A 27,877-nucleotide genomic window follows, 5' to 3' on the forward strand; every position below is an offset into this window, starting at 1 on the left:
ATTATTTCTGATATTATGTATTTCTGATGTATTTCTTTAGAGTATGTGTCTCATTTATAAGGAAACAATAACTTTGTAGGTTCTGTCCAGGTGTAATATTTTGGTACAAAGTCAGATTTCACTTATTTTATTTAAGAATTAATATTTTTATTTACTTTTTAAATTAACTTTATTAGTCAGGTGTGTGTGTGTGTGTGTGTGTGTGTGTGTGTGTGTGTGTGTGTGTGTGTGTGTTTGGAGTGAAGTATTTTGAAAAACAAAATGGTAAAAAAAAAAAAAACTATAATAATGAGTTTTATTTTGTAGGTGTGACCGGAAGATGAGGTGATTTCGCCGCTTTGTTTTTTTCAAACTTTATCCTCAACTTTGCTCAAATATATGTTGTTTTAAACATAATTAATTATTAATCAATCATTATTAGTTAATTAATATTCATTTCTGTAAAAATTAAGAATTAAGGAAGGAAACTCCATTAATAATCGATTTTACTTTGTAGGTGTAAGCCGGAAGTTGAGCGCAGGTCTTACTTAAGCCGCTGTGAGAGAAGTAGATGACGCTGTAAACTCTACCTTTCTCTTTTTTTTTTTATAAAACATTACGGTTTAATGGATGTGTAATAGCTGTATGTGTTTTTTTAGCAGTGTGTTTTATCTTAAAGCTAAAACAAACCGTTAAAAACCAGCTTTATTTTGAAGGTTTCGATCGGAAGCGGAGTGGCGGTATCACGTCAGAGGCCATGACGACAGGAGCGCGCGGCTCAGTGTGACAGATGTTGTTCGAGGAGAAACCGCTTTACTAAACTGGGAGACGAGAAGAGGAGGAGGAGAGCGGGCCGTGTCTGGATCTGTCCCCGCGGAGGAGAAGCGGCGCTCACCGAAACATGTCCGGGGAAAAGGCGGCGGCGACTCCCTGCAGCAAGTTCCAGGCGAATATTTTTAATAAGAGCAAATGTCAGAACTGCTTCAAGTCGCGCGAGCTCCATCTGCTCAACGACCACGACCTGGAGCAGGTGAGTTCACGATCACCTCAGGTGCTCCTGTCATAACGTTTAGCCACTTTTGTTTGGATTAGTGAGCTTTCTGGATAAAAAATGTTATCATTAAACCGCCAGCTTTAGTCTAAAAACATGCAAATATTAAATATGAAGATGCTAACTTTAAGATTTCATTTTGGTTGATCAGTAAAAGAATCAGAAAAGGTCATATTTTGTTTTATTTTATCTCTGAAATGTTCTTGTCAGGAAGTCTATATATTCAAAGTGTCCCATGTCTCCCAGAATATATAAAAGTCCCACATCAGCCTCCCTTCAAGTCGAAAGGTCCACAAGGTCCACATAAAACTATAAACTATAAATAAAACTTATTTTCCGTGGTCTTCGGCATAAAAATCAGACTTTTAAAGTTATTTAATCTTTATTTTACCAAACCAACGGTTTATTTTTTATTACGTTTTTAATTAATGGATTTCTAGATTTACTATGTAACATATTCTCTTTATTTATTTATTTATTTATTTATTTATTTATTTATTTTAACATGATTTTTTTTAAAATATTTCTTTACTTTTAGATTATATGGTATAATTTTATATAGCCTAAAATATTACAAATGTAAAAAACTTAAAAAGAAATGTTGACTTTAAGTTTTTAGTTCATTTTTAAACCATTTCATCAATGTTAGGAGCTGTGTCCAAATGAATAACTAAGGTAGGTGGTAAGGGATCGGGGTTTGTTTTATTATGTGAAAAATGCTTCCACAGCTATGCAAAAATATGGCTGGGTAATGAGTTTCCTAGGACAAGGGAGAAACAAAAATTGAAACTCTGCACCCAGAATAGATTAAAAGTCATGACTAATTCTGTGATTTCACCACCCAGCCCCACTACACTAACCTCCCTGCAGTCCCTTATCCCATTGTTCTGCAGAGTAGCAGTCTTTGGAAACCCGAATATGTAAATGAACTCTGATTAAATTACATGATGTGATTAAGACTGATGCATCAATGCATAGATAGTGTTTACTGTTAATTCTGTTAACTGTTATTCCAGTTAAAGGTGTGCTGTTAGGGTTGTTGCTTTGTATTTTGGGATCAGTACTTATAAATAGTTACTAAGCAAATCTAATGGAATAAAAGATTTAATTCTGTTTATGAAGGACGGACTGGGAATTCATTGGTTTTCTGTTACTTGTAAATTTTTTAAATGCATCAATCTGTCAAACAAAAGCCTGAGGAAAAAATAAATTACATCATCTTTTTACCAGGCGTGCTTCAGCCCTGTGTACTTAGTGCTGAGCAAAACATGTCAGGACTGAAAACACGCTTATGAAGGCGAGGTGATGTAAGGAGGTGATAGTGACAGCTTCCTACATGCCTCACATTGTTCAAATATGCCATCACTTTGTGTCCCCCCTCCCGCCTGCTTTTGCCGGGCCCTGTAATTTCAACACCGTTCATCAAACCTGCAAACACCACACACGGTTTTCCAGTGACGTTGCAGGCTCAGAGAAAACCACCTTGTTTTGCTGTAATTGTGGCACTTTTCCCCAGCGTTTTAATGTTTAAAATGACTTTGAAAACAAAAGAACCCAAGTGTCTGAGACAGGAAGAAGCACAAAGAATATAAATATGTTTATTTAATACTTTTGGGTCACCACAGCGGGTAGCTCACCATGTTTGATACAGCAGATTTTTTTTTCTTTTGGCCAGATGTCCTTCCTGACTGAATCCTAAGGGGATTTGTGTCTCCCCATGGAATCAAAACCAGGGATCTTTTGTTTGTTAGGCGAATGTGTAAAGCATGGCATGAGTTAAAAGTGAAAACTAAGTACAACCTCACTTAGAGGGCAAACACCACCCAGGTGCTACTGATCAATGCTCAGACCCAAGAACTCAGTCTCAGTCTCTACAGGCCTCAGCTAGCAGGATAAATGTTCAAGTTTATGAGTGTAAAATTAGAAAGAGACTGAACAAGTGTGGATGGTTTGGAAGAGGTCCAGGATAAATGAAAATATCTGTAGGGCTTATGTTTGCAAAGCTTTCTGGAACAATGTTTTTAGACTGATGAGAGTAAAGAGGAGATGTTTGACCACAATGCACGCAACCAGACTTATCATATCAACATATCAATGCCTCATACCAACTGTCAGCACAGTGGTGGAAGGATGAAGATTCGGGCACCTTGTGTTCATTCAGTAGACTGTGAACTCCTCATACCAACGTGTTCTAGAGTCAGATGTGAGGCAATCTGGGTGATTGAGCAGGAGAATAATCCAAAACACACCAGCTGATAAAGAAAAGACTCAAGGTGGTGGAATAACTCAAAGTCCAGACCTCAAACTGACTGAGACTCTGTGGTCGGACCTGCAGACAGCTGAACGTAAAGCAGTGCTGCAAACCTTAATGAACTGAAGTGACATCGTAAAGACGAGTGGGCCAGACGTCCCCCACAACCATGCAAGTCTGAGATATGTGTGATTCTGTTTTGTTATGAGGGTTTTGTGCAGCTCCTGAAGAGTTACAAGGTTGTTTTTGTAAATTTAAACTAAAGTCTGAATAAGTTATTCTGTACTTTTACTGAAAATTACCAGGGGAAACACATCCCAGGCTATTTATGTGCTTACATCTGACTTATGCTGTGGCGCTGTTATTGCACTACAGTACTGCTGAATGAGTTATTCTGTCTCATCAGAGAACATGGACTGAAAATGCCCTTTGTTTTGCTCTGCTGCCTGTGAGCTGCAGTCTCCGATAAAACACTGTTAGGTACTTTTTATCTGTCAGATGTAAAAGGCTGATATTGCCGCCACGCTGCCGGCAGGGCGGGCAGGTGGGTAAAGTGGAAACCCAAGTTTCTGAATGTGATAACTCAAGAACGAAGCGACGTAGGAGTTTCAAATTAATCCCATAGGTGTATCTATCAGGAGGCTGAGGGGTACTACTGAGCGCTGCCAGTGTTTTCTTCAATGTTCATAAATATCATTATTACACATTTTCTTGAAATATTGTGATATAGTTTTGTGGCTACCCATGCATCAGGTTATTGCTGCTAAAGGTGGTTCTACAAAGTGCTGGATCACTGATGTACTGTCACTCAGAAAAAAAGTTTAAACCTGCTGAGACGCTTTATATTTCTAAATTAAAAAACAAACAAACAAACATGTGAATATTGAAAGAGGAAAAACAAAGAGCCCACAGATCCACGACGTAACAGAAGGTGTTTTTGGCAGGTTTGTACATGTTTCTGTTGTCAGACTACAGGTTCAAATCCCACAACAATAACAACAGGCATCAAATCCACACAGTTCAAAACACTGACTAATATATGACATCACTGTCCTGTGCCCTTCCAGGCCAAACCCATCTATGCAGGCTGGCTGTGTTTGGCTCCAGAGGGGACAGATTTTAACAACCCGATGCAGAGGTCAAGGGTAGGTCAACTTTTTAAAAAACACACGAGTGTGGCATTAGTGTGATCCTGTGGTGATTTTAGTTTCCTGTCCTTCATCGTCAGAGATGGCAGCGGCGCTTCTTTATCCTGTACGAGGACGGCAGCCTGAGCTTCGCTCTGGATGAGCTGGTGAGAAACAGCACAGATACTAAAATTACAAACAAATGCAAACATAAAACATAACACGGAGTGTACAGTAAGCCCCAGCCTGTGCATGCATCTGCATCTACTGTATGTTTTGTTGGGATCCAGAAGGCATCTTTAAGCCAGATGTTGTGCACACAACCACAGCAGATGATGTGGGCTTAGCCCGTCCTTTAATGCACACATCCCCCCTCTCTGTTTCTCTGTCATCCCCTTAAATCCCGTTCCCTTTCATTCCACACTTCACACCACAAACTGCTTTCTGTTTAGCGGCCATAATCTGAAGTTTTAGTAAACATGACGTCTTAACTCGCTCTGTGACCCCTGGAGGAATAATTTGGATGTTCTGATTCTCCTGCAGCCCAGCACTTTGCCACAGGGGACGGTGAACGTGAACGTTTGCACAGACATCTTCGATGCAGAGCCCAGGACGGGCCAGAAGAACGCCCTCTGCATCGTCACCCCAGAGCAGGAAGTATTCATCCGTGGTGACAATAAAGACATCATTAATGGGTCGGTATAAAAACCTCAGAGTAGCGTTAAAAAAAGAGATTGCTGACATGTGTGGGCACAAATGAGCAAAAAGGGAGAAGCTTTCTTGAAAACATAAGTTGAAAAAAAAAGCCTTTATTTTGAAAAGTTGGCATGTTAAAGGCCAGCGGTAATTTACTATGACTAACTAAGGGCCTTTATTCTGAAATTCTGACAGCCTTGAAGCATCTTCATTGCTTCCTGTATCTAACTACAGTCTTTTGTTTTGAAAACTGGACATATAAGTGCATTTTGATAAATTCGTCTAACTCAGGTCTTGTTTTATGTCAAACATAAGACTCAGGGACCAAAATCATCCCAGTAAAATCTACAGTCTGGCCCCCTGGATGGCTATGGAAGGCCACCCGGACATTTAACGGCTTTTTCATACATTTAATAAGTTACTGTTTTTTCCATTTTTATCAGTAGGTTTGTTTTTTTGACAATTTAAGTCAAGAGACATGCTGACATATTTCTTTCATTTACTGCAAAAGGATTTTTTATCATGTACAAAAACTGAAATAGATTTTTGAAATTACTCTGCTTATTATTATATTAAGATGAAATGTGTAGTTAAACTTTATTACAATGAGAGAAAGCTCAGTTTCATTCCTCAAGATCAAATGAGCGTGACAACTCTGATCTAAATAGGGCTTCACATTTAGAAACTCTCACATACCTCTTGTCATCCTGGTAGCTTTCTATACCTACTTGGAGGCTTTTATTTTGAAAAGAATTACATTTAGAGGCGTCCTGATGGCATTGTGTCATGTTTTGTCTCCAGGTGGAGTGAGCAGCTGGCAGTTTATCTGCGAACTCACAAACAGAATCAGAAGAAGAAACGCAAAGTTGAGCCTGTGGCCAACCAGGTATTGTGCTCATGTGTTAAAGTGTCCAGTTTTTGTGTTCACGCATGCTGATTATGAGACTTATTTCAGACAAGTTTATACCAAAGAATCAAGACTGGTCTTATTAAGATGAAAACCACAAATGTGCCAGTAAATAATCACCTGTCAGGAGACGTTTAGACGATACTTCCTCAGTGAAAACCTGAAAGAAACACCAAGGAAGAAACTTTCTGATGCCTTTGAAAGTTTCAACTTCATTTCCAAATGAAGACAGAAGAAAAGAGTTTAGAGAACTCTGAGTGAAATCAGAGGAGTTCATGGTGACTTTCTAAAATATGTAACCGTAAACCAGCTTTGCATGATTCACAGATCAAAATAATCCTTATTTATCTGACTCTTAGCCTCAGTGCAGCCCCTCAGTTCATCCTCTGTTTGAAAATACTCTGAAATAATGTGTTTTAGCTCCTCCCCGTTTAAGCCAGCTTTCCTCCGATTGGCTGCCCCTCCTAAACAGCAGGTAGTTTGTGGATCTGTGGTCAGAAATTAGGCATATCCCCCCTCCATGACATCACAGAGACACAGTGACAAGAGTAGAAAACAGTGTCTAAAAAATTAGTGTTTAGAGCAGAATGAAGCATATGAGAATGTTTAAAGTGTCTGTTATTGTACAGAATCTGTTTTCAAACATGAATGAACTGTTAATTTACAGCCACATTATTGTACCTGTATTAATTTAATGTTAAAAGTGTGAATTTTCTTTGTCTCTCTAACAAACTTCAGGAGCCCAGTCCAGCAAAAATGGTAGCAACCGATCCGAGTTTTCCATCCTCGGGGAGGGACCGCCCAGAGCCCGGCCAGTGGCAGGAAGACCAGCGGGACGGGGGGCCAGATGTGACTCCCATCTGGACTGTCACGGACACCGAGCATCTGGGCCCTGAGCGGACCCCTGCAGGTGCAGCGGAGGAAACCATACAAACACACACAGGCTTTCATGTCTATCAGCCAATCACAGCCGTTTCCTGTCCTCTCGCACCATCCTAACGTCCTGCAGATGTTCGCACACTCGCAGATTTTTATTTGTCCGTTTCGTTTAACCCTCCTCTAACCAGGCGTACCGGCTGAGCGCTCACTCGCGGGCAGTCGGGGGAACGGGCTGGATGAGTTTCTGTTTTAACAGGAAGTGGAGTTACTTGGAGAGATGTGCAGGAAATCCTGAGCCTCTGACCTTCAGGCATCATAAAAACCAAACGGCAGACATGAGCCCTCCAAGGCCTCTTAAACAAGTCCTAATGGGCTTGATGTTCGGCACAGGGCAGGTATTTTTCCCTGCTGGAGCTTCAGGCTGCGACAAAATGGACACGAGTGCCCATCTGGCATCAGGCTTGTTGCATAGTCTGGAAAGGTCCCATAATGAAGTTCTGGATTAACTCCTGCTGACTCTGACTACAGGCTGCTTCATTAGAGAGATGGAGGCTAAACACAAAGCTCCCTCTGTCAGGATTCCCCTGCTTAACAGGCTCTCCTCTGGGGAACTCATCCAGTTTTTTAATTTCTTTTGCACATTTATCCCATTTCATTATGTTTTCAACATTTGGAGATTTCTAATGTTTACTGAAACAAACACATCAGCTGAGATTTCAGTCAGTTGATTCTTTGACCTTCCAGTTTAAAAGCTCTGCGTTTTCAGAAACAAATACTTTTTAAATGGCTCTACAGATGCTCTCAACCATTTTTAGACAAAAATAAAAGATCGTAAAACTTGACCGTTAGTTGTGCAGGTTCAGGGAATAATTAAATAAATAGTCGGCAGACTTATTGCTACAAATAAGGGTTAGCGGCAACCGTAAAATCACAATGGATCCACTTATTCTTAAATCAGCTTAAAAGGGAGTCTTCTACCTTTGCACTGAACAGATATCAGTTATGATGATGACGGCTTGTGGCTCGATTGTTTTGCCTGTCAATAAATGTTCAAGAAGTACACTAATCAGTACATGCTGATGCTTTCTTTGTTTCCAGACTAGGCAAACAGAAATCCGATAAACCCGAGTTCAGACTTGTTGTTTCATATTGTTGACATGTCAAAGGTTTTTTTAGTTTTTTACAGAGTGGATTTTCTTTTGTCTTTAATAAAATGTTTAAACGTTTGGTGAATGTGCAGTCCTGTGAAAAAAGTGCGCCTGGTTTTTTGGCGGCCTGTAGAACCACCTTTACCAGCAACAAAACAATCGTTTTCTGTACGACTTTATCAGTATCGGCAGAAAACGTGAACTTTGGTCCAGTCTTGTTTGCAGTGTGGCTTCAGTTTATGGAAGTTTGCAGTCCTTAATTTATGCACAGCTCTTTAGCTCTTCAGTCAGGTTGGAGATTTGCTGCTGTGCTGAGGATCATTGTCCTGTTTCATTTGCTCCAAGCTTTAGCTGCCATACAGAACGCCTCACGCTTGACTTTAGAATACTTTGGTTTACACAGGAGTTCGTGATTGAGTCAGTGACTGCAAGGGGCCCAGGTCCCGTGGCCAAACATCTCCACATTGGCCTCGCTTGTCCACGGCACGTTGTTCTAGAAGTCGATGCAGCTTTGCCAACTAAACCATGCTGCCGCGGTTTTCTCCTGGCAACACTTCCAAACACGCCGCACCTGTTCAGTCGTTTTCTAGTTGGACTGTTATGAACTTTAACCTTTAACATGCTGACAGAGGCCTGCAGAGTCTGAGATGGAGCTCTTGGGTCTTTTACAGTTTCCCTGAGTATTACCTGATCTTGGGGTGAATTTGCTGGGACGTCCACTCCTGGGAAAAACTGCAAAGTGTCTTGAATATTTTCCACCCGTGACTCTTTCTCACTGTCGAATTATGGATCTTTACAAAGGGCCTGATAACCCTTCCAACACTGCATGAGTAACATATATCCCCACAAAGCTTCCTAAGTCGAATACTTAAATTAAGACCTGCACATTAGAGAAAATTTACTGACTTAAACTCGACGGGAAATCTTTGAAATCTGTCTTTTCTGCTTCTTTAGTCGGGCTTTGCTTTTATTTTTGCGCTTTCACAGTGTTGTCGGTGTTAACGGTCTCTTTGTATCGTAGCAGCCAAAACAAAATGATTAATAGGCTGTCATACAGTAAACAGAGTACTTCTCTGTTGATGCTACCATAGCAACTTTACAGCATTAACTCTAAATGTGGGATTATCCTCTCCACAATGGGGAGGAAGCGAAAACACCTGAACCATCTGCATGACTTTTTCTGCGTGTTTTTCCCAAGAGAAGCTGCTTTAAAGTCATTAAAAATAGACACAGAATGATCGGATTTAACTTTCTGCTTAATTCATTTGCTCATCGCGAAAAAAAAAAAAATTTTTCATTCAGACGCAGCCAAAGGAAGGTTATTTCCATATGCAGAGCTGCCTATGTGACACAAATTATTACAGAAACTGCAAGAAAAGGTGGAGCTGGGGTGGAAGTGGGTTGAATGTGTAGCAGAAACTGTAGGAAGTCGAAAGCAGCTGAAAAAGTTAAAGAGAAGAAAGTGACAGATTTGTGTATTTGAGGGCCTGTAACTCAAACTGTTTGTGTAGTGTGAAGGTACACTACACAGTTACTGTAGAGTGAAAATCTGCTGATTTTAAGGGGCAGTGATTTTCCTTTCACCCTGTGATTTATGGCTTATCGCACTGTTGAACTGATGCAGTGATGACAAGCTGATAAAAGTCTGAATATAAAGCATCAGCTTGACATTGTTCTTTTTATCAGAGTGGTAAAAAACTGTGATTTTTGTTATTTTAAATGGTGCTGAATGAGGTAAAACACTGATGTGTTGGTGTTTCCTTAAAAGCCGGCGGGAGAAGGTTGGGATGAGTGAAATGATTTGTGGTTTGTGAATAAAGCTTGGCTGAGGTTTTATGGCAAAGGGACGCCTAATTTCGTGGACTTAAACCAAGCTGTGGTTTGATGTTCCTGCTCTCTGATGATCTAACAGTCTGAAACTTTTTTGTGTTGGTTTTATCTCCAGGCAACGCCTCCTCCTACCTGTGCCTGGACCCCAGGGGCTCTCTGACCTCAGCCGGCTTCGGCGGCTCGGTCGGGTCTTCAGACTTGGCGGCCTCTGAAAGCTCCGACACCGGCAGAAACAACCGGCTGACTGAACCCAACAACATCCAAACATCAGCAAACAACAAGAACCAGAGGCAGGACGGGAGGTTAGAAGCGAAGCTGCTTCCTGCTCATTTTAAACATCTTATGATTACATAAATCTTCGTGTTTTGGAGCAAGCAGCTTTTTCTTTTCTTATTTATGTTTGTGTGTAATCTGTGGGTAACTCATCAGAGCCATTTAAAGTGCACTGGCAGAGAAATGTGCAAGCAATTAGCACAAAGGACATCCAATGCCTCCCCCAGCATAAAGCCGAACAGGCATCACACACCGCTAAACGGCAGATCAAAGCCTCACGCTCTACCCCTCCATTAGAGATCTGACTGCTGCATTTTTATATTTAGCCAAGAGAAACCCTCCCAGTTTGTGCCCCAGCAGCATGCGAACGGGTCACGTGAGGAGAAATCATGTCAGCTCTTCGCTCTTGTTGCCTTTTTGGGAAACGAAAACACAAAATCCTTATCCCTCCCCCCCAAATAAGGTCAGAAATTCCAAAACGCTGGTGTAATTAGATATCCTCGGCATTGTTTCTCAGGACCTCAACACTGACAGTCTGCCTGCCAGTCAGGGAACGAACCTCAGTTTGAGGGCACGGAAGTGTCTGAACCCACCAAATCCTCACATTCAGAAAGGAGTTAAAGAAACCGGCCTCTTATAAAAACCCCCCACAGTGTGCTGGACATGACAAGAAGAAACACTCAGTTCATTTCAGGTTCATCCAGGTTTACTTTAAAGGTGACACAGCCTCATGTGTCCTTATCTATATGAATACCACAAGTCTGGGTTTATAGTTCTTCTGTTTGGTGACTTTTGCCTCGATTTAATAGAAAAATGCCATTTTTGACCTTTTGAAATCCCGGAGGATGAATGTGAGCAGGAGAGCATCCACAGACTAGTATAGGATCCCGTTAAGGTCCTTGTACCTGAGTGGAAGGAGAATCTAATCAGCTCTTCCTGTTTTCCAGCAAAAACAGATCGGAGGCCACCAGGAAAGAGCAGGAAACGGGAGCATCCATGTTGAGGACGGGCAGGAGCGAGACTCGTACCAACAAACGAGAGGTGAGATGTAAAAACTGCTTCTGTGACACAGAACCTGCATCTGTTTTCCTTTCTCTTTAAATGAGTGGTCAGTGTGAGTGTCTGAAACTGTGAGCCCAAAAATCTGCGACGTCCAGCTTCTTTTACCCCATCTTCATCTTCATCTTCAAGCGTGCTGAGTTTCATAAAGTTTTTTCAAATATCCTCTAAATTCTAATAGAAAATATTTTTATTGGAGAGTGAAATCCTTCCAGCATGTTTCAGGTTTTCTGTGAGAAGCCCTCTTTAAAGTCAGTGATTAATGGGGCGTGTCGTTCAGTTTCTGCAGGTTTCTGCATGTTCATGCATTTATGAAACAGTACTCAATATTATGCAGCCATGAGAAAAAGAAAGTTTTCCCAGGACTCTGGAAAAAACTCAAGTCCTGAGACAAACAAAGTACATCCCAGTGTTCAGTAGCTTGTACAGTCACCTTTAGCAGGTCTAACTTCAAATAACAGTCTTTAACATCGCTGTGGAGGCATTTTGTTCTTCTTCCCACCACAACATTTCAGTCAGAGTGAGGTCTGGACTTTGACCGGGACACTGCAGCTCCTCCGTTCTTTTCCTTTTCAGCCAGTCTGCTGTAGATTTGCTGCTGAGTCACATCTGACTGATTATAAAGAGAAGCTCATCATCAACTCAGAGGCTGCAAGATGCCCAAATCGTCATCCCCCCACCACCGTGCTGACTGTGCCTGTGGGGTGTTTGGTTTACAGTTTAAAGATAGTGTCATCATTGATGTTATTTAATATGTTTGTAATACATTTGTCTCTTAATTTTATACCATGCTTTTCACCTGTGGAAGTGAAAATGGCATCACACTTCAAGGGTTTTCCTGATATTGAAAATCTAGCATCATAACAACCCTGGTTTACAAACACAGCTCATTCTTTAAAACTAGTTTAACCGTCAAGTTTCTTAATAGACAATGGGACGTATTTATCTCGTGGCCTTCCTGCGGAACTTGGCTGGCTTTGGGAGGCAAAGAGAAAGATTCAGTTAAAATATCTGAGTGAGGTTTTCTTTCTTTGTTGTCAAACTGGGCGACGATATTTAGAACCTGGTCTATCCAGTTATTATTGGAGAAGGAAGACCTGAACAGGTTGTCAGTATCACAGGAGTAAGAGAGTGAAACACTCATAGTCCTGTGTGGACACAAAAAAAACCACATAGCCAACCAGCCACTGGATTCAAACCCACAACCTTCTTCCTGTGAGGTGTGAGAAGGCTTCATATTCAGCTCATCTGTAAAACACCGCTGGGCTCTGGTCTCTGCTTAATAACCCACATTTTCTTTTTAACAATTCAAACGAATGTTTTTCATTTGAATCATGTTTAAAGTTAAAGGAATGCCCCTTTAAAAACAAAAAAGATGGTGTTCTTTAATAATTTTGGTAAATAAATGATGTTTTTGCCATGAGCGGGCAGCCGTACTGACCGCTGGCCACTGTAATATTCAGTATACAGACAGAGAGCGCTGTGAACTGGTGACGGCACAGACAGACGGAAACATCCAAAAATTAGAAAACTAAAGACAAGAACAAACACAGAGACAGTGTTGTTATGTAATGTGTAACTGGGAGGTTGGTTTCACATTATTACAAAAGAGGCCTATTTTTAACCCGGTGAGAAAAGAGCCCAGAGCAAACAATAAACAACAAGATGAGAAAAATTCTCAGTGAAATCGTTTATTGTGGTGAGGCTGTGCAGGAGCGCAGAGCTTATAATAAAAACGTGATTGAGAAAATAAAATTTTAAGTCCTTCAACGCCGGCATCCAACAATTAAAAACCCGCTTCCTGCCTGTGGTCGTTGGCTAACCGTGAACAGGTAATGATTAATCCTAGCGTGGGTTTGCCGTGATTCAGACCAGCCGTCGTATCCAGCTGTGCTCAGGCTGCACCGGGACGGGCCGCGAGGTTGGACTGGTTTGAACATGACTCAGGCAGCAGCCAGGTGTTATCCATGAAAGACGTCACTCTGAGGCCGAAGGTCCGACCTGATCAAACGCTGCCCAGAGTTAGACGGAGAGTTAGGAAAACTCCCAAATTACAGTCTGAGGCTGTTTGCTTCAGTCTGTCAGTGTGGGTGTAAACAACCCGAGGACCCGTTCAGGTCTTCAGAGCGCTCATTCGGTCTAAGCCGGTGATGAGAGCGTGGCGTGAAACGCGTGGACGAGCCGTTCGGGCCGTGTCCGGGCATGACTTTCTTCACATGAGCGAGCACATGTGTCGGCAGGTGGGAGGGAGGCTGGTGATTCACTGTGAGCAGAACTGGTTTTGATGCCCTGAAGCAGTTCAGACGCCGTTCCTCTTTATTTTCCAGGGATTCGGAATAAACCAATTAAATGTGAGGACCCGAGGCGCTCGGGGATTCTTCGCGATTCTCTTGAAGTGCTGCTGACGGGCTGAAGAAACACATGATGTCATGTATTTACTGATAAACTCGGAGGAATGAGCGCCTCCCGGTTTCCAAGCGCACATCTGTTTGTGAATGCTAGTCAGTGTGTCAGGGCTAGACCCCGGTGATTAAGGAGGTGAGCAAACCCCAGCAGGAGTCTGTGTGACGGCAAAACACAAACATTCCCACGGATGATACTTAAAGCGAGATCACCTGTTAAACTGGGCTCACTGTAGTAAATATCCAGAAATGTTTTCAGGATTTTCTGTTTCTGAAAGGAGGGTTTAGTAGTTCAGATTCCTCCTGATGAGCCAGAAAAGCAGATTTAAAGGAGAGTCCATTAAACGAAGCAGGAGAGGCCTGTGGGCAGCGTGTTGTGCAGCACACATGAGATTAACTCGCTGTTTCACAGAGGGACCATCGACCGAGCAGCAACCTTCAGCCAAAAGCTGGCCCTCCTCTCATGTCCACCTGAGGCATTAGCCTTACGGCACATGAGATCCCTGCTTTACCCAGTGAGTTACACCGGCACTGGAGCTCACTGGTGTCTGCTAATTCAAGTCAACTGTCATTGTGTTGTTGGTGCCTCTAAATTTATTTATGACTCATAACATGGCTCGCTTTGTGTGCTGACTCTGCAAGAAGTCTGTGTTTGTGCATTGTACACATAAAGTTTAGCTGACAACTTTCCTCTCCATCCTCACATCCAAAATGGTCACACATGGCTTCACATTTCTAAGCGGGTTCACTGCCACCCCACCCCCCAACCGACTGAGGTCTACCCCACCTGGGACAGGTGTCTCTGAACCAGTAAAAAAAAACGGATGAATGGATTTTATAACGGACAGTCAGATCTCAGACTGCCGTCTCCAGGCAAGTTTCTTTTCCCCTCAGCTGTAAAAGACTGATGGGTTTGTTTGTCACCCCGCTGGGCCGGTGGGGAGGTGGCATGGACACTCAAGTTTGAGAACTTCTGTGTGAAGTTCACGTGTTCCCCCGAGGCCTGTTTGGGCTCTCTCCAGGTACTCCGACTTCCTCTTGCAGCTCAAAGATGTACACGTTGGATTAGCTGGTGATCTTTTTTAAATTGGTCGTGTACAGTGAGTAAACAGCGTGAGTGCATTACATTAGTCTGCTTCCTTCAGCTCTTTATTTTAGTTTGTTCTCTCCTTTCACAGTAAATCATTGTTTTCAGCAGCCGGAGCTGCTGCAGAAACATTGTTAAATCACAGATGGTCGTCTCAGTGGCCGCGGTTAATCTTTGATTAAACACACTCTCCTTTTCCAGAGGATTTACTTTTTAAATACAGCAGCAGCAGAATATTTAGGCCCACGCGTTCATTTATGTGTCTTTGGGTGCGTTTGTTTTTCTAGTCATGAGAAGGTCAAAAGAGCCTGTCTGGAGATTCTCGAGTCAGCCTCTTCTTCTTCTTCCTCACTTCCTCCCCCTCGGTTTTGGGAGGCCTTCAGGGAACAGAGGAGCGGCTCTGTCTGCAGTCAGAGCGCCGCGCTCCTCCGTGTGTCGGGGCTTTGGATACTTTTCAATATAAATGCCAGGAAAAAAACCACAAAGAATGTTTTGTTGTGATTAAACTGGACATTTTTCCCCTTTAAAGTGGTTATATAAGGAAGAAGAATGAATCTTTTGAACAGCGGAGGCTCAAGTAAACAAAAAAAGGGGACCCTTGTTTCACTTAATGCGTGTAATCCAGAGTCTGATACGTGCTGTTAGAGCCGGCATGAAATCTGATCATAACAGGCGTGCGGCAATCTCACTCTGAGTTTTGGAGCATCATTTTGAAAAGTAAGACTAAAGCTGCAGAGTCCCGGGGATTATTTATCCTCTAAAACCTTTTTCATGCATTCCACGGTCAGACCCGCTTCAGCGAGTGAGAGTTTAACAGGCAGTGGAGAAAAGCCCGCCGGGCTCCCCGTGGTGCTCCGCGGCGGGCCTAATCCTCACAGCTGACGTCTGTGCCAAGCGTCCAGACTATCGGTTACTCTGGTTGGTGGAATGCAGGCAGCACATGCAAACAGCCTCCGTCCTGATTGAGGAAACGCGTCACGTCTTCTCATCAGTGAAAGCCTTCCTGTGAGGGAAGTTCTTATAAGTTTAATTTGGGCTTCTTTTTTTTTCCTTCTGTAGAAACTTCAGTCGTGTGGAGATTCGTCCTCTCTCGTTGCCCCCCCTCCCCAGAGAAGAGCCAGGTCTCTGGACCACAGGACATCAGACACGGCCATGACGGTGAGCCACTGATCCGAGGGCAGTTTGAGCCTCGAAGTTTCCAGAAGTGACTCTAAGCACAACTTTTTACTCATACCTGATACTGATTATTGATCTGATCCCAGCAGAAAGCTGAGGTAGAGACCCTCCTCTTACCTGTAAGGAAACATCAGGGGAAGCGTCGTCTGTTCTGACCTTTTCAGGCACGTTTAAACTCGCTTTGACCAAAAACGTTTGCAAACACACAGAGAGAAGCTGTCGGTGGAGCAGGTGTGACATGCCTCCAACTGCTGAAACTCTACTCTGCTGACCTGTGGCATAATAAACACAGTCCTACAGATCAGTCAGGCTCAGACTGATATCTGATTCAAACATGAGATGGTGTGGAGTTCCCCCCTCCTACCCAGCCCTCAGTTTTGCAAATGGAAATACTACAGTACTAAAAATCGATCTAAACCTACCTGGGCCTGTCTGTAGAAGTAACTGCCACCCAAATGTGCCACTTTTGGCAAGCCGTGCAACCAAGTGTTTGTGGTAAAAAAAAAACATCTCAGTCTTACGAAACTCCAAAACCTTCATTTTGTTTTTGTTTTTTGAGCACGATGGGCAAGTCATCCAGGTCCTGAAGGAGCAAAACAGCCCCAGACCATCACACTACCACCACCATGTTTGGCTGTTGGTGCTGAATGTTGTGTTAGCTTTACGCCAGACGTAACGGCAGTCAACTCAACTCGTTAGTCCACAGAATTTTTCCCAAAAGTCTTGGGGGTCGTCCAGACGTTTTTGGGCAAAAGAAAAACAAACCTTTGTTTCTTTTTGGTCAGCAGTGGTTTCCTCCTTTCAACTCTCCCATGGATGCTATTTCTGCCCAGTTTCTTTCTGAATGTTGAATAATGAACTCTGACCTTAACTGAGCCACGTGAGACCTGCAGTCCTTTAAATGTTGTTCTGGATGCTTTTGTCTCTTGGAATAATTTTGATAGGCCGGCCAATCCTGGGAACGTTCACCGCTGTTCCAAGTTTTGTCTCTCACCGTGGTTCACTGGAGTCCCAGACATGGCTTTGTATCCCTTTGAGACTGATAGATGTCAGTGACTTTGTTTCTAGAGATCGCAGCTGCTTTTTGTCAGACAGGTTTATTTAAGTGACTTCTTGATCCAGCCGGTCTGACAGTGTGGCCGAGTGTGAAGTCAGCTTTTCAAATCATTTAAAAACTGCATTTTTTATTTACTCGGTTTGTCTTTGTCTAGTATTAAAATTGATCACATAAGTAAACTACTGGTCAAAAATGATGGAAGCAACAAACAGTCTCAGCTCTTCTCTTTTCTGTGTGTTTTATTCAAACTTTGTATTTTTTATCTTCTGTACAGCCAGACTTGTTAAACTTCAAGAAAGGCTGGATGGTCAAACTGGATGAAAATGACCAGGTAAACATTTTAAAGTAATCCAAATCTGGCTGTTTCAGGTTGTGGTGATGATTTAAAGGATCTTACCAGCCTGTGTGAAATGTGCTTTGCTTCCCTCTAGTGGAAGAAATATTGGTTTGTGTTGTCGACTGACAGTCTGAGATACTACAAGGACTCGACGGCCGAGGAGGTACTTTAAACCCGGCTTCATAAAGTAGAATATAAACAGTTTTTGTGCATTTCCAGATCTTCACCACGTTTTCTTTCGTCTCCTCACAGGCCTCAGATCTGGAAGGAGAGATCAACCTAATGAAGTGTTACAATGTGTCTGAGTACCAGGTGCAAAGAAACTACGGCTTTCAGATCCACGTAAGTCTTCGCTTCTGCATGTCATCACTTCATGTTCTGCTCTAAAGATGGAGGTTAGTCACATGTTTTTATGTCGCAGACTCCGAAGGGCGTCTTCACGCTTTCGGCGATGACCGCGGGGATACGAAAGAACTGGATCCAGGCGCTGATGAAGAACGTCCATCCGGCCAACGCCCCTGATGTGGCCAGGTGATCAAATCAAATCAAACAGGTTTTGTGCAGGTTGTGCAGTTTAAAGTGTTTACAGGTGATTTAAAGATGAGATAAAAGTAGATGAAAGATAAGGTGAAGCTAAAATAAAATGTTGACGTACTAAAAGCACTTAAATGATAATAAAAATGATTGATTATTCTTTTTAAATTTTAAATCATCCTGTTCTCAGTTTACCTGGCCAGCACATTCCCTGCAGCCCACCTGAGGTCCTCCCCAAACCAGACGTGACTCAGGACTCTCCCTCGGCCGACGTCTCCTCGGAGAGCGAGCCTCACCCCAAAGCCAGCAGCGTGACGGAAAGACGGCGCGAAGGCCGCTACAAGACCTTCGACTGGGCTGAATTCAAGCCTGAGAGCGAGCCGGCGGTGGACGCCGATCTACAGAAATCCCCCTGCTCGCTGGAGCTGGGTGACCTGGAGCGAAGGAAGCGGCGCGAGGAGAGGAGGAGGAGGTATGAGAAGATGCTGGGCTTCTCTCTGCTAGAAAAGGACGGCAGCGTCCGAGCGCTGAGTCCGAAATCGCAGCAGAGAATGGAGGAGGAGATGGAGGAGTGCTGGAAGCAGGTGGAGAAGACAATGTTCAGACTGGAGAGGACGGTCCCGCTGTTTTCTGACGGGAGAGATGCAGAGGAGATGGAGAAGGTGCTGCAGAGCTACAGGAAGGCGGTGAGTGGACTTTCAGTTTTAAAGAAGCATGACCAGAAATAAATGATAAGTTGTCTCAGAGTCTGTTGATGTGTAAGTTAAACCATAAAAACAGGTAATTATGCAGATATTATTGCAAGTATATCTTTAATTGACACAGTTGATTCTTTTGTGTTTGCTCACAGGGAAAATACAATCAGTTCGTCTGTTTCTTTTCGATACAGGTATAAAATGAAAAGTAAGGCTCACCTGATGGAGGGTGTGTGAGGCTGTGTAGATTAACTCTTTGTGTACTTTGTGTTATTGGAGGTGGAAGATCTGAAGGTTCAGTTGGAGGAGTCGGAGCATCGACGACTGGAACTGGAAGCTCAGCTCAGCACAGAAAGATTTCAACATCAGCAGGTGTGAGAAAGCAGCTTTTATCTCAGACACTCTTTGGTGTTTGATGTTTGTTGTGTTTGACTGACTTTGATTGTTTCAGTCGGGTTTCTGTAGTTTTATGACCTTTTTTTTTTTCCAGCTGGATTCTCCCGTCAGTCCTGAAGCTGATTTTTACCCATCAGATATGAAAGAAAAGCCACTCAAAGACCCGATGAAGAGCCTAAAGGAGGCGTACAGAGAGCTCCTGCAGCAGCAGAACGTCATGAGACAGAACATGATGGAGCAGCTCGGCCAGGAAACACCTTCACCAACACCACAGCTGCCCAGCATCTGGCTCTGCGATACAGGGGGCGAGCTGCAAGAACTGGAGGATTTATTATCTGAGACAGCGGCCTCACCTTTACTGTCACCTGCATCAGACAGCCAACACTCTCAGAGTGAGGGAATGAGCTTCGATGACAGGACAGCCGACCTCCAGGACCAGCTGCACGCAGACGCCCGTCAGCTGTTTCCTGTCTCAGAGACACAGGCGGATAAGTTCAGCTCGTGGGCCCATGAGTCCGCAGAGGGAGACGAGTCCCAGCTGAAGCAGGTGACTCCTGATCAGGTGACCCTGGAGAAGCTTTCCCTGGAGGTGGAGCTGCTCACGAGCCAGAACGAGGCTCTGAACCAGCGCAACCAGGAGATGCTGAACCAGCTGACGGAGGCAGACCGCGAGATCGAAAGGCTGAAGGCGGAGCTCAGCAGCAGGTACTCAGAGCCCCGTGACCTCCCTGAGGTGGAGCAGCAAGGGAAGACCAGGGTGGAAGATCTGGAGATGGAGCTGAACTTGAAGAACCAGGAGCTCCAGGAGGCCCAGACGCTGATCAGCTCCCTGGAGGAGACCCTGAGGGAGACGGAGGTGCTGCTGCAGCTGAGCAACCCGGTAGGAGAGGATGAAAACAAGAAGAGGGACGAGAAACCGGAGGGATACCTGCTGCGGTGTTTCGAAGCGACCGAGGCCAAGCTGACAGAGCTGGAGAGACAGCTCGACCAATCAGAGCTGAACTGCAGGGAGCTGCAGGAAGCGGAGAAACTTTCCTGCCAACGAGCGGCGGAGGCGGAGGCTGACATCAGGAGGCTGAATGAGGAGTTAGAGAAGGAGAGGCTGAAAGGAGACAGAAGTGTTTCTGCCGAGGAAAAGACCCAGAAGGTGATCGAGGGGATGGTCGCAAGGCTGAGCGCTTTGGGGAGACTTTTAGAGGCGATCGACACGTTGGAAGGAGGTGAGGCGAAGGTGGAGGAGGGGGAGAGGAGTCCTGCTGTGGTGAGCCAGCTGGAGTGGGAGGAGGCTTTTTGGAGTTTGCTGCTGAAGAAACTGAAGGAGGATCCGTCCAAGCTGATCGAGCCCGCAGATGTGCGGGTCGGCGAGGCGGCAGAACAGATGGTGCTGGAGACACGAATGCTGCTCATAGGCCACCGTCTGCTTCAGACCGAGCAGGCGGCGCAGGAAGGCAGAGAGGGCAGACGCGAGGGCGAGGCTAACGATATAGCATTGGAAACCACGAAGACGGAGGAGGAGAGCGGCATGAGTGACTTGAGTGACTTTGAGCGTTTCAAAGCCGTCACACAGATTAAAATGTCTATGCTGGACCAGCTCGCCGCCTCCCTCAGCGCCGCCGCCGTGCACGAGGAACTCCAGCCGACAGCAGACAGACTGTATGAGTTTCACTCTTCAGATCATCCTTGGATAGCGTCGTTCATTTACTCGGCGGCAACCGAAGCACTTTACCGCCATCGATTGTGCAGGCTTTGGGCTAAATACGCCAACTGCTCAAAATGCGCCAAACTCCGGGAGGAGAACGAGGACCTCAAAGCAAAACTGTCAAACCTTGAACAACGACGCACATCGAAGATGAACGCAGGCTGCCAGACTGATGAGATTTACCTCCAGGACGCGGAGCTTCAGGGCGCAGAGGAGAGTGAAGAAGAGGAGGAGGAATTGATAGGTGAGATGGAAATCCCACAGAAGGTCTCAGATGAAAGCTTAGAGGAGAGCGATGAACCAGATGGAAACGTGGAGCTGATTTCAGCTCTGAGAAGAAAGGTGGAGGAGCTGGAGGAGCAGCTGACGGTCTCCGAGGACAAAATGACTTTGGTGCAGCTACAGCACGAGAAAGAGACGGAGAAGCTGAAGGTAGGTGCCGCTTTCATCCACTTTTGTTTGACTTCCTGTCACGAGCTTTGTGTGTGACCTGTGTGAGCGTCCGCTGTGCCTGCAGGTCACCTGCGAGCGTGGACTCGCCTGCATGGAGGAATCTCACCTGAAGGTGGTTGAGGGGCTGCAGCGTCGACACAAACAGGAAGTGGAGCGCCTCCTGGTGGACAGGGACAGACTATTAGAGGAGGAGAGTGCTGCTACTGCAACAGGTGAGGGAAAGCGCCCAGTAAGAGATGAGGTGTTGCCCAAAATCGATTCAGTTTCAAATATTCAGACTTCCTCCTCTTCCTCTCAGCGATCGAAGCCATCAAAAACGCTCACCGCCTGGAGCTGCAAAGGGAGGTGCAGAGGAGATGTGAGTTCGAGAACAGCAATGGGCTCTCAAACCTGGAGGAAGTCCACAGGCAGCACAGGTACGTGAGCATCCCAGCAGGTTTTACAAGACAGGAGGGAAACACTGGAGTTAAACCAAAATGTCATTCTGGAAAAATCATCACCGCAGGCCGGCGTCAGGACAAAGAGCAGACTGTTGATTCTGGTGGTCAAAGATGTTTTTTACAGGGAGAACAAAAGCACCTGCAGCTCACAGCTCTGTGCCAGAATCCACAGGAAACCTTTTCCCCACCAACACGGTGCTGGTGCAGAGCCTGAACTGAACTGGCTGGCAAATGTTTTAAATCCCATGATATTTTTTTTCAACAATCAGAGCCCGAAAAAATCCTACCTGCCCTCTGTGAAGGCAGGTAGGAGGTGCTCGTACATAACATAGAACATGTAAATCACAGCAGGCTCTCATACTCCCAGCAGGTTTCTAAATCAGTCTATTTTCTGATGGAAATGAGTGAAACTGGATCCAGACTGGGAACCAGCACCCTGTCATAACCGCTGCAGTTGAGTGGGAAGCAGCAGTGATGAGAATTGGCACCTTTGTCTGCTCCTCTGCATCAAAAGGAGCCAGCTGAGGTGTTTCAGGCATGTGATCAGGATGCCAGTGAGGGGTTTGGGACCCGGTGCAGGCCCAGTACAGATCGAGTCTATCAGCTGGTTTGGGAACACCTCGGTGTGCCGACAGGAGAGCTGAACAGAGAAAATACGGATAGGTTGTGACTCTCAGTGTGTGTCTTTGCAGTGAGGAGCTGGCCTCCTGCCAGCGGGAGCTTGAGGTTTTATCGCAGCAGTTTTCTCTGAAGTGTCTGGAGAACGGACATCTGGTCCAGGCTCTGGATGCCGAGAGGAAGGCCCTGTGCCAGTGCCAGCAGGAAAACCAGGACCTGAGGACCAGAAACCAGGTGAGACGCACAATGAAGGCCGTTAACGGCTTCTTCTGACATCCTGAAATTTAAAGACAGTTCAGATCACTCTCATTTTCCTCTGCAGCTTTCTGATTTAGCGTCTAAGTCTGCGGCCGCCATTGTAAAAATCTCCACATGACGATTGTTCTCTGTTTAGGTCCATTTATGCAGCCTTTGTTTACACTTTGGTGAAACACTAATCAGGATAATTCAGTGTTTTTACTGTTCCTAAGTAGATTCATGGACTTTTGTACTTGGATCATGTCAGAAATCATTCATTGTTTGAGTGTTTGTGGCTTTACAATCTTTTGCACGCACATTAAAAAGCTGAGCTGTTGTTCACTGTGAATAAAAGCTGCAGGAGTCAAAAAACAGGCGAAAGATATTCACAGACTCCAGTGAGACCAGAGGTGTGAGCTCGACTGTCGCTGTGGGGGTTTAAACATGTCTCCAAATACTTTTAAAAAAGTGTTTTTGAGGTCAGAGGTGAAGCAGCTTGATCGTTTCTCCTGTTTTTCACTTTTACTTGTTCAGGAGCTGAGCGGCCACCTGGCAGCAGAGATCACCAGACTGTGCACGCTCGCCAAACAGGACGCTCTGCCGCTCAGTCAGGGGATGGACGTGTACGAGATGGAGGTGAGTTCGGCTACTGCATGGTCATCGAGAGGATTTTAGCCACAGCTTTATTTCCAGCATTCAAAGTTATTAAAAAGGACCGAGTATGAAGAAGTCCCACCCTCTATTTTGCTGTCCAAATAGAGGGGCAGCCAATCAAAAGAAGGCTTGCATAAAGGAGGGTGGCTTTAAAAGAAAGAGGAGCTCAGGGAGAGGATGAACCTGAGGCTGCACCAAGGCCCAGGATCAGAAAAATAAGGATTATTTTGAATTGTGAGTAGGGTTGCAAAGGGGCGGAAAATTTCCGGTAAATTTCCGAAAAGTTTCCGGTAAATTTCCATGGTAAGTTAAGCTTGGGAATTTTGGAAATATTCCATATTGGAAACTGTCCATGGAAATAATGGGAATTATGGAAATTAATGGGAATTTAGGAGAACTAACTGGGAATATATTATTTCCAAGCATAAATATAAACAGAAATCATAAGAAAACCTCCATGCAAAATGTTTTCAACAGATATTTAAACAGATTTATTTGTGAGTACAGTAGAATAGAACACGTTTCAATAACTTGTTTCATGGATGAATAAAAACAGAAATGTTGAGTTCAATATTACCATCCCCTAACCCCGCTCATTCAAAAATGCCCCCTGTCCAAAAATCTCCACAAAGTCCCATTCAAAAGGTTAAATGAAAAATGCCACTTATCCTCCAAAACGTCCCATTAAACATTCAAATCTTCCTTCAAGCAATCCTCTTTTCTCATTTTTGCTCAGTCAATAGACTCTTCCTGGACCTCATCATCATCCAACAACATGTCCACTTCCTCAGCACCCAACTCTGAGTCTTCCTCTTCAGTGTCACTTTCCAGCTTTGTTGAGGATGGCTCTGTGTCAGGCTCAAAGAGCCGTAGGTTTGCCCGAATGCCGACCAGCTTTTCCACTCTCACATTTGTGAGCCTGTTGCGAACCTTTGTGTGGGTGTTCCCAAACAGTGACCAGTTGCGCTCGGAGGCGGCTGATGATGGTGGGATTTGGAGGAGGATGGAGGCTACAGGTGCAAGGGCCTCAGATTCACATAGTCCCTTCCACCAGGTGGCTGCAGATATGTGCTGGCATGACTGCCATATTCCATCCCCTTTCCAAAGGCCTTGCTTTGTTCGATACTTTGCCAAACTGCCTAGAACTTTGCCTTTATCGAGACCCAGGTGGTCAGACATGGCTGTAATGACCGCATAGGCACCGTTGATCTCTTCCCCGGAAAGTATGCCCTTGTCATATTTGGGGTCCAGCATGTATGCTGCTGCATGCACTGGCTTCATGCAGAACTCCCTCCGCTGTTCCAATGACTTGACCACAGCCGTTTCCTCTGCTTTCAGTAGTAGGGAAGTGGGCAGAATTGTCTGGATTTCTTCTTTGAGTTCTGCAAAAAGGCACTGGACATCTGACAAGATGGCACCATCCCCCTCTATCTTCGCTATTGCTGCTGCAATAGGTTTGAGGATTTTCTGACTGCTAGATACTCTTTCCCAGAACACATCATCCAAGATGACCTTCTTGATGTCACTGTCGATGCCTACAGACTGGGATATGGCCATCTCTTGCAGAGACTCCTTTCCCTCCAGAAGGCTGTCAAACATGATAACAACACCACCCCATCGCGTTATGCTGGGAAGCTTCAGTGTAGTACTCTTGTTCTTTTCCTTTTGCTTTGACAGAAATGTAGCGGAAGTTACTTGTTTGCCTTTAACATATTTCAGAACTTGCTTCACTCTCTTATTCAGAGTGTCCATTGTTTTTAGTGCCATTATGTCTTTTAGGAGAAGGTTTAGTGTATGGGCTGCACAGCCAATAGTAGTTATATGAGGGTAGGTCTCCTCCACATGTGCCCAGGCAACCTTCATGTTGGCTGCATTGTCAGTGACCAGTGCAAAAACCTTATCTGGTCCAAGGTCATTGATGATCACTTTTAGCTCATCTGCAATGTATTGGCCTGTGTGTCTGTTTTCCTTTGTGTCTACACTCTTGTAGAACACAGGCTGAGGAGTGGTGATTATGTAGTTAATAATTCCTTGTCCCCTGATATTGGACCATCCATCAGAGATGACTGAAATACAGTCAGCTTGGTCAATGGTCTGTTTCACCTTTGCTTGAACTCGACTGAACTCTTCATCCAGTAGATGAGTAGACAATGCATGTCTGGTTGGGGGAATGTATGCTGGTCGGAGAACATTCAAAAATCTCTTCCAGTACACATTGGATGTCAGCATCAGGGGTGAGCCAGTTGCATAGATTGCACGAGCGAAACACTCATCTGCGTTTTTCTGGCTAGTGTCATCCATAAAATCAAAGAATCCTCTGATGCCAGAGGGACCAGGAGCTGATGAGTGGGTATCTGACTCTGATACAGCTGAAACAGATTCATTTTCCCCTTGAGTGGAATTCCTGGCTGCTGCATGTGTTGGGCCTTGAGGAATTTTTTTGCACTTTGCAATGTGCTGCTGCATTTTTGTGGCATTCTTCACGTACGTCTTATCACAATACTTACACATATATACAGATTTCCCTTGTACATTAGCTGGTGTAAAATGTCTCCACACATCAGATAGCGCACGTGGCATTTTTCTGTAAAATAAAACAAGAGCTTGTAAAAATGCTAATGCAATGCAAGAGATCGTAATAATACAATTGCAATATGATAATAAACAGATATAAATAGTAAGGCTAGCTAAACAACTGGAATGATCTTCAAAACAAAACAACCAAATGAGGAAGCTAGCATCTTCTTTATGTTATACTAGCTATGGCTTATTTAGCATCTAACAGATGCTAGCATTTTATTTAGCATCTAACAGATGCTAGCATTTTATTTAGCATCTAACAGATGCTAGCATTTTATTTAGCATCTTATCAGATGCTAGCATTTTATTTAGCATCTTATCAGATGCTAGCATTTTATTTAGCATCTTATCAGATTGCTATCTACCAGATTAATACATTTTATGTGATATTCACAATTTAAACATTTAATGAATATATTTTCCCATAATATCATCAAAACTTACCTCACTTGTTAAGTCCACAGGCTCAAATGTGTGCCTTTAATACTCTTTGTCCTTCAGGCTCAAAAGTGTGGTCCATGTGTACATGTGATGGAGGCATGCACAGTGCCAGTAGGTGGTCTCAATAGCCATGCAGCAAGCTTGTGCTCTGTACATGTGATTAAGGAATGGCATGGATATTCAAGTGTATTTGAATTGCATTTGTTTGTTTTTGTCAATATTATGCTAAAATATACTTTCCTCAACTATATTTAAGTTCCCTAAGAAGAGCCAACCTTCAATTTTGAAAATTCCCACTTTATTCCCATAAATTCCCGTTTATTCCCATAAATTCCCGTTAATTCCCATGGAAAGATTCCATCTTTGAAAATTCCGGGAATTTTGCAACCCTAATTGTGAGTCATGCAAAGCTACTCTGGAGCTGGTGTCAACTTTCGGCATGTGATACCCTCTGGCTCCATCAACACAAACTGCAGTAAAAACTGAAATTACACCCACTCTGGTGATTCCACATAAAGAATGATGGTTTTTCATGATTGGCTCACACGTACAATATGTAAACTATGTAAATGTGCTCGTGAGCCGACTCAAAGGTTAAAAACACATTTCATTTCAGATCACGCTGCGAGTGAAGGAGTCTGAGGTCCAGTGTCTGAAGCAGGAGATCACGTCTCTGAAGGACGAGCTGCAGTCGGCTCAAAGGGTCAGTTTCACAGCAGCTGCACTAATAATACAAATATTACTAATAATATTGTAATCTGCTAGTTAACCAGTCCGTGCTGCAGAGTTTCATCTGTTTTTAAACCTCAGTGTTTGATTTTGAGAACTGAAGGAGTGCTTGAGCCTGAACAGCTCATACTATCAGACTAAATAAGCAGATGATGTTGCTTCTACCAGCGCGGGGCTTCCAAACATTAGCTGTAGTCACGATCTGTGTACAGGTGACTTACTTGCAGGGTTCGAGTGTGTTAATTAGGACTGAGGGTGATCTGTGCCTGGAGCCGATCGAATCGAGTGGACGAAACGGCTAAATAAACCAGATTTTGTTTTGTTTTTTTGGTGTGACAGGACAAGAGGAACGCGACAAAGAAGTACAAGGACATGTACACGGAGCTGAGCATCGTTCAGGCAAAAGCGGAGCGAGAGGCAGACGAGCTGAGAGAAAACCTGAGGCTGGCTCATCAGGCGCTGGGACGGACGTCGCCGTGACGACTTGTCAGTTTTATTTCCTCATTATATGCCACCTCGCCCCACAGTTTACTTCAGATTTGTATAGAGATAAAGATGTTTTTACTGCTTTAACCTTTCTGACACTGAATCTGTGATGTGTTTGTATTTGCTGAATATTACCATATAAAAAACTGTAAAATATTTGTTTTGTTGTTTGTCATTTTAGGAAAATATTTTAAATTAAACTCCTTTTCTGGCTGATACAGCTGCACTGTAATTTATATTTGTATTCAGGCTTTAACACTGCAGTGTTTTTATTGTAAAACTATTATTTTTATTAAATGAATTTGTCTCATTGAACCAGCGATGTTGTGTTCCATTGTGCTAAAGGTGAAATGCTTTTCATTATTGCACTGGGTTCCTATACAGTGGTCCGTCAGCTATCTCGGGAGTGATGTTCTAAAAATAACCCGCGATAGGTGAAATCCACAAAGTAGCCAACTTTATTTTTTACAATTATTATGGATGTTTTAAGGCCGTAAAACCCCTCACTACACACTTTATACACTTGACTCAAACAGGCACGAACATTTTCAGAATTTTCTCTCTTGTTTAAACACTCTTAAAGTTCAAACCTTCGTAGAAAAATAAGTCCAGTATTATAGAACTAAACCAAAGGCACCCGCAGGAGCCTATGACGG

General features: G+C 44.0%; 2 protein-coding genes across 4 annotated transcripts; one reads left to right on the forward strand and one right to left on the reverse strand.

Annotated features, from left to right (window-relative positions):
• The first annotated feature begins 638 nt into the window (after positions 1–638).
• Positions 639–27,498, forward strand: LOC113020254 (myosin phosphatase Rho-interacting protein-like). 3 transcript variants are annotated; one of them, XM_026164049.1, is made up of 23 exons: positions 639–1,009; positions 4,349–4,426; positions 4,510–4,575; positions 4,952–5,103; positions 5,906–5,990; positions 6,750–6,921; positions 9,984–10,170; positions 11,089–11,182; positions 15,749–15,847; positions 17,197–17,253; positions 17,354–17,422; positions 17,512–17,601; positions 17,681–17,790; positions 17,984–18,479; positions 18,644–18,682; positions 18,768–18,860; positions 18,979–21,015; positions 21,101–21,248; positions 21,335–21,452; positions 22,169–22,328; positions 22,866–22,967; positions 26,623–26,709; positions 27,075–27,498. In XM_026164049.1, the coding sequence occupies exons 1-23, from the start codon at positions 881–883 to the stop codon at positions 27,213–27,215; spliced, it is 4,809 nt and encodes a 1,602-aa protein (XP_026019834.1). In that variant the 5' UTR covers positions 639–880; the 3' UTR covers positions 27,216–27,498. The 3 variants fall into 3 exon arrangements, with proteins under 3 accessions (XP_026019834.1, XP_026019836.1, XP_026019835.1); XM_026164051.1 differs by lacking the exon at positions 15,749–15,847; XM_026164050.1 differs by lacking the exon at positions 18,644–18,682 and having other exon boundaries at positions 640–1,009.
• On the reverse strand, positions 22,974–26,602 carry LOC113020255 (uncharacterized). Its single transcript, XM_026164052.1, has 2 exons — positions 26,010–26,602; positions 22,974–25,569 (listed from the first exon to the last, which is right to left on the reverse strand). The coding sequence occupies exon 2, from the start codon at positions 25,563–25,565 to the stop codon at positions 23,718–23,720; it is 1,848 nt and encodes a 615-aa protein (XP_026019837.1). The 5' UTR covers positions 25,566–25,569; positions 26,010–26,602; the 3' UTR covers positions 22,974–23,717.
• Positions 27,499–27,877: the final 379 nt, after the last annotated feature.

This window comes from Astatotilapia calliptera, chromosome 4 (genome assembly GCF_900246225.1).
Source record: "Astatotilapia calliptera chromosome 4, fAstCal1.2, whole genome shotgun sequence".
NCBI lineage: Eukaryota > Metazoa > Chordata > Actinopteri > Cichliformes > Cichlidae > Astatotilapia > Astatotilapia calliptera.

Coding starts and splice junctions, on each gene's coding strand:
- LOC113020254 (XM_026164049.1), top strand. CDS start 881: ATGTCCGGGGAAAAGGCGGCGGCGACTCCCTGCAGCAAGTTCCAGGCG. Junction 5,991..6,749: donor TTGAGCCTGTGGCCAACCAG/GTATTGTGCTCA, acceptor AACAAACTTCAG/GAGCCCAGTCCAGCAAAAAT. Junction 17,423..17,511: donor AGGACTCGACGGCCGAGGAG/GTACTTTAAACC, acceptor GTCTCCTCACAG/GCCTCAGATCTGGAAGGAGA.
- LOC113020255 (XM_026164052.1), bottom strand. CDS start 25,565: ATGCCACGTGCGCTATCTGATGTGTGGAGACATTTTACACCAGCTAAT.